The sequence below is a fragment of the Etheostoma cragini genome, chromosome 22 (assembly GCF_013103735.1).
Source record: "Etheostoma cragini isolate CJK2018 chromosome 22, CSU_Ecrag_1.0, whole genome shotgun sequence".
Classification (NCBI taxonomy): Eukaryota; Metazoa; Chordata; class Actinopteri; order Perciformes; family Percidae; genus Etheostoma; species Etheostoma cragini.
The window spans coordinates 21906024-21912305 of record NC_048428.1 but is presented as its reverse complement, the minus strand read 5'-3'; the positions used below and the strand labels follow the sequence as shown (position 1 = coordinate 21912305).

Below are 6282 nucleotides of genomic sequence, written 5' to 3'. Positions count from 1 at the left end.
GGGTAACAGAACCTGCAGCCCCTGGGTTGAGGACTGAGCCTGTGTATATGGGCACCCGCTCTTCCTGGTGAGCTACCCAGGCCCCCAAAAATAACCAAAATTAAATAAAAAAAACAAATCCGACATGAAAATATATAAATAAGAAATATCTCTTTAAATAAGAAAAGAGGGGGTGAGCTCCGAAATTAAAAACAAGTGAAATCTAAAGTAGATTAAACGACCTGTATTGTCCATTTAGGTAAAAGCAACTTATTTAGGAATTCCTCCTCTGCACCTGGACTTGACTTTTAGTATCTAGTGATATTAGACTCTCACAAACCCTTCCATAATAAACCGTGGTATTGAAATACATGTTGTCTGCTTCAGCTTCAAAGCAGCTTATAAGAAGTCAGAAAACAAAAAAGATTTTATTTTGGAAACATCCTGTATTTACTCAACAAACCCTGCAGATGTTCATCTTAGATTTCCAGATCTATTAGGACAGTATTGGTTTAAAATCAATCCTGATATCAACGTTCTCCACTGACTCTCGACAGACGTACTGTGTATTCATGATCACAGCTAGAGACAGACGAATATAAAGGTCCTACTGGGTTATTATATCCAGAAGCTCTGAAAAGGGGCTCCAACCCCAGAAGGTTGGCCTTATAGCGCGAGAAATGTCTGATTTAAGCCCAGAAATGAAATTAAGAGTGACGTTTTAAATTAAAGAAAGCTGGTTTTGGTACCCTTCCCTGAGGGAGTTTTTCCATTTTCCCTTACCTACTTTATTTATTTATTACTCCAGATCATTAGCTGTGTTGACATGGACCCAAATATAGCACTAATCAGAATAAAATGCCTCATTTAACCACCTCAAATCGGAAGAGACCGATAAAATCGGAAGGAATTTCATCTGATTAAGAGCTGGTGTAAACCTTTCGTAATCTATTTAATAGGGAAATATTAGGATCATATGTCCATGGAACCGATATCTACTATCTGCGCACGTTGGCCCAACGTGGGGGAAACATTATGTGACGGGATGAACAGAAACATGGCGGCAGCAAAAGAAAACTCACGTTTGCGGCTATAAGATTGATAGAAGATTGTTGTACGAGGCTGAGGCAGTGGTCGAAAAGTTAATAAACGAAGCTGTAATCAATAAAGTTGCAAAAGAACAACTTTCTTTTCTTCTCCTGTTATAATTCTTGCAGATTCTACACTTCAAAGAGGGTTGAACCACTTTGCACAATTCAAAAAAGTTAGTCAAATCACCTGAAAAAACTATGAGTAAAAACTTGATGAAGTATGATTACCGGGCCTCTTAAACTATATGTATATATTTTTTATATGTATAAATGATTTGATGTAATTATCCTAACTGATCAAGACTGACTGGCAGCAGTTAAATCACTTTAAGTTAAGGTAAATTAAGTGTTTTCATTCCGGCTCCATGGGGTAAAAAAATCAACAGAAGAAATACTCGCTCACAGTCACTCCGCGTCGTAGCTTTCAATACATTTGAATACTTTCCACTAAAGCTTCAAAGCCCAAAACGGTAATATTTGGGACAGCCCTAGCTCTGGACCACGTAAACACACATCTCATCTGGTCACTTTATTTAGCATCTATGTGAACGGCTAATATTAGAGATATAAGATATATTGTCCATATAAACACAGCTGTTGAAGAAGTGTGGAATCTCAAACATCCGAAGAAAAAGCTGCAATAACAGGAAAATCATTTTAAAACCTCCAGTGAGGAGTTGCTATGAGTCTTTGCTGTGTGCACACGTGGAGCTCAGAGTGAAAACATGGCTACCTTCATTAAACATGGCTTCCTTCATTATCTAGTGTCTGCCACCAACAGGCGGCGGTTTCCCTTGATTTCTTCACTGCACGTGTTGACCTACCATAGGACTGGACCACACCGCTGATCAGTCTGGTGTTAATGGTCTCCCCATTCCTCTCTCGCTCTATCAGCTTCAGCACAGCGTTTGTTACCTGAAAAAGAGACGTTAGTTTAGCTCGAGGAAAGTCTCCGCAGTGACAAAAATAAAGCATATAGGAAAAGGAAATACGGAGTTTAGCAGGTTAAACACACAAGGGTTAACCATTGTGTTGTCTTCCCGTCAACCATCAAAAAAAAAAAGTTAGCGCTTTTTCTGACATTTTTTTCAGTGTTGTGGGTGCTTTTTTTGGATGTTTTTTCCAAAGTGATGTGATATTTCTAATGTTGACATTTTCAGCTTATTTCAAAGGCCCATTTTTTGTGATGATAAAACTGAAAATGGGTCAGATTTGACCCGAGGACAACACAAGGGTTAATTGAAAAAACAAGATAAACTGTTTGCTTTCCGCTACTTATTTTATTTATTTTTTTCTCTCACTCCTCTTCCACAAAAAGGAAACCCACCTGTTTGTTGAGGGGTCGGAATAAACACTCCCTCCAGGTCACAAGTGCCAGCTGAAAGGAAACCGCAGCGTCCGAGAGGGAGGAGACAAGAACGAGAAGGTTAACGACAGGTCAAGACTCCACGCCGCACGGTGGATGCTCGTCTCCGTTACTTTTGATGAGTCTGATCCACATCGGCCCAAATTGATTGAGTTTCACATGACTTTCAAGGTAAAAGGAATTCTTTGGGGCAGGCCCAAACTGGAAAACACAAAGGCTTCTTTCTGTACTCTAACAACGTCTTCACACACACACACACTGGTGACCTCTAAGGGTGTGACGAGATCTCGTTTTACAAGATTAAAACATGACGAGATTTCTCGTCGAGGTGAAAAGTTGTCTCGTGAGGCGATGTGATGTCAGCGTGATGGTGCGTGAAATTACTATTGAAGATTTTTCTGTTATTTACACATTTATTTTATTTATACTGTTTATTTGTTTATGTTCGGTTTGTGGAAAGGAGTTAGATTTCTCGTGTGAAATTGTACAGGGCAGACGCCAGTTGGTAGAGTTTATACAAAACATTTTGCAGTGTTTGCACGTCCTTTACTGCATATAATTAATTAAAATAGTAAAAAAAAAAAGGTAAATAAAATTCATCATTAATAGATGATTTCAAAATGCATCTAAATTGTTTTGCATTTTGTGATTTTTCAGTTGAATAAAAAAAAACTATTTTCTATTCATATATTTCATCGAGGATTTCTTTAAATTTTTTTTTTAAATCTCGTCCTCGTGAACCCAATCTCGTGATGTGTCTCGTCTCGTGGAGTAAGCGTCTCGTCACACCCCTAGTGACCTCCCTTTTATATACTTTATTCTGAAGTAACAGTACTTTTACTTGAGTACAATTTTTGGCTCCTCTACCCACCTCTGCCCCCACCCAATTGGGGATATTGCACAGGTCTATATTGTGATATCAATAAAATTGCAATTTATTGTGCAGCCCTATTCAGATTAGAAGCTAAAAATACCTCCAAACACACCGAGATCGTTCACCAACCAACCGACAGCAAACAGCTGCAGATACCAGACGTACCGAGTAGATCTCGTAGATTCCTTTGCGTCCCTCGTCACACTCTCGTCTGACCCAGTGGCGGTTGAGGTAGGCGCAGATCCCGTTGAGGACCTTGCTGGAGAAGCGGTAGTCCTCCCACTGCTGGGTGTAAAACTTCAACACGCACTCGTCCATCAGATCCTCGCCATCCTGGAGGGAAAACCCAGGGAGGAGGCGAGAGAAAGACAAAGTACGGACAGGAAGTCAGAGGGGGATTCTGGGACGGATAAAATGTCTTTGTTGCAGCCTGCAACTAACGCCAACCACAAACAACAACAACTTTTTAGGCAATTTCACTGTCTCAGACCATGTCATCCCCTCTGCTATCGCTCTGCTTAACTGTGGAAAGACCAGGTAACGTCGGCACATAAGGCACACTGGGACTTGTGTATTTATTTTCCCCATTTGGTTTGATACTGTATTTTAATTGATGTTGTCGTCTTTGTTGTTATGTACCATGTGTCAATTTCTTGCTACTGCAGCAAAATGAATCGCCCCTCGCGGACAAATAAAGGTCTTGAACTTGAACTATTTCCCAATATCTGAATGAAACCCTGAGAGTCTTGGTAGAGCCGGGGGGGTGGGGGGGGGGGGTGTGTCTCCCATCTCAAGTGTTTGGTGTAAGGTCGTTAAACTCAGTCCCAGTCGGTCTTTATCCCGTCTTTACAAACAAACAAAACAAACAAGTCTTGGTGGTAAAGTTAAATGACGTGAACAACCAATGGGTGCTCTCCGTCACAGACCTCTGCGCACTGGAGACATTCATCTGCACGGACGGCAGGAAAGAACACCTGCCAAATTTCCCCTAAATTACCAGCTAATGCTAACAGTAGCTAGCTAGCTAGGTTACATTTATCAAAACAAACCCAGCTGTCGTCTTGCAATGTGTGACCTTGCAAGATCTCCCGTCTTTACACATGACACATGGCTTCAACGAGAGATGGTGTCAGACATTTTAAAGTGTAGAGCAATCAAACTTCTACATGTTACTAGGATTAAAGTTAATCCTAGTAACATGTAGAGTAACAAAAAGACAAGATAGAAATAAAGGGTAAGCATGCGTGTGTGTGTGTGTGTGTGTGTATGTGCATAAACTACTAAACCAAGCCGACTGTCACAGAGCCAACAATCAACAACGATAAATACTGTATCTATAGTGCCAAAGAGATGTGTAAATGCTTCTTTAAGTCAGTGACTGTGAATTAAGTACACGTGGTGCTCAACATACGCAATGGTACAAAAACGGCGTTTCTGTTTAAAAAAAATAAAATATAACATGAAGCAAGAATGAAAGTAAGTAACATGCACTTTAAAAAAATTACAAAAACAAGCCGTGCTTATGTAGGCATAACGAATATTTTCATTGACAGATAATCTGTTGCTTATTTTCTGGATGAATCAATTAGTTGTTTGGTTTATAAAATGTCCATAAATTGTGGAAGAGTTTTTCCCAACACCCAAAACGACGTCCACTAATGTCTCGTTTTGTCCACAACTCAAAGATACTCAGTTTACTGCCAGAAAGGAGAGAAGAAACTAGAAGATATTCACATGTAACATGCAGAGAAGTCTTTATGTGTAGCCTATTAATCGATTAAATCAAAATAATTGGAGATTGACTCGTCTGTTGACAACTAATGGATTAATCTTTGCTTATTGCATGGTGACGCCGTAGTGCTTGTGAAGTGCGTGGAGTCACCTTGAGCAGGCTGGTCAGATAGTTCTTCAGGAACTCTTTGAGTCGCTTGTAGAGCTCCAGGCCTACAAACTGAGCCCCCCCCGGAGTGGTGGACTTTTTGGAGGGCTTGGCCGGAGGGACGGAGCCCCGGCCCTGGCTCGACTGGTGCACGCTGGTACAGTAGTTATATACATGTCTGAGAAGGGAAGCGTTAAGGGACAAAACACAGAGAAACTGCACCATGGGAGGGTTACAATCATCCCCAAAATGTAGCTGACTTTTACATAAAAACCAAGGAGCAAAAGAGGAATTATGCGCTTTACTCTGTCTTTTAGACATAAATGGTCATATTTAGCGCTGTCACATATTGTCCACCCCCCTTATGTTATGTTTTATATATATATATATATATATATATATATATATATCTATATCTATATCTATCTATCTATCTATCTATGGTATGATTATGTTGAAACCTGTTACATTCTGTTATTCCTCTTCTTTCTTTCCTTATATATTTTATTTCATGTTAGTTTTGTTTTTTAATAAACATGAAAAACAGGCTACTGTGCATTTTGTTTTATAAAATCCAAGATGTTGCCATTGTATGTCTTTTGCTTTATTTTTGTCTTGTGTTGGACTTTAGGAAGAATAGTCTTTACACACTGATGACTATTGGTGATACGTAATAAAACAACACTACAGAACATCAATATACTGGGTTCCTGCTGGGTTCTCCAAGTAGGATTTAAGACTTTTGAAGACCTAAATACCAACTAGGATGGATTCTAAGCCAGAGAAAAGCCGTGATTACCAGATAACGTAGCCTGAAATTAAATTGTTCATATTATTCACATTTTCAGGTTCAGAATTGTATTTGGAAGTTACATCAGACTAGGTTTACGCAGTTTAATCTTCAAAAAACACATTGCTGCAGCTCCTCTTTTCACCCTGTGTGTTGAGCTCTATGTTTCAGTTACAGAGTGAGATATCTCACTTGTGTTCAATCTTTGTTTGTAGTCGCACATGCACAGTACCTAGGTAAGGACTACTAGCCAGTCAGGAGCAGAGTATGAGGGCCCTGATAGTACCTAGGTAAGGACTACTA

At 39.7% G+C, this 6282-nt stretch overlaps 1 protein-coding gene across 1 annotated transcript in view; it reads right to left on the bottom strand.

Moving 5' to 3' along the window:
* Positions 1–6282, bottom strand: part of LOC117938296 (cullin-1) — a 30583-nt gene that overhangs the window by 10579 nt on the left and 13722 nt on the right. Inside the window, exons 3-7 of the mRNA XM_034862818.1 lie at positions 5193–5367; positions 3476–3643; positions 2398–2448; positions 1895–1985; positions 1584–1590 (exon numbers count right to left, since the gene is read on the bottom strand). Of these exons, the coding sequence (XP_034718709.1) occupies positions 1584–1590; positions 1895–1985; positions 2398–2448; positions 3476–3643; positions 5193–5367 (492 nt within the window). The remainder of the gene's footprint in view (positions 1–1583; positions 1591–1894; positions 1986–2397; positions 2449–3475; positions 3644–5192; positions 5368–6282) is intronic.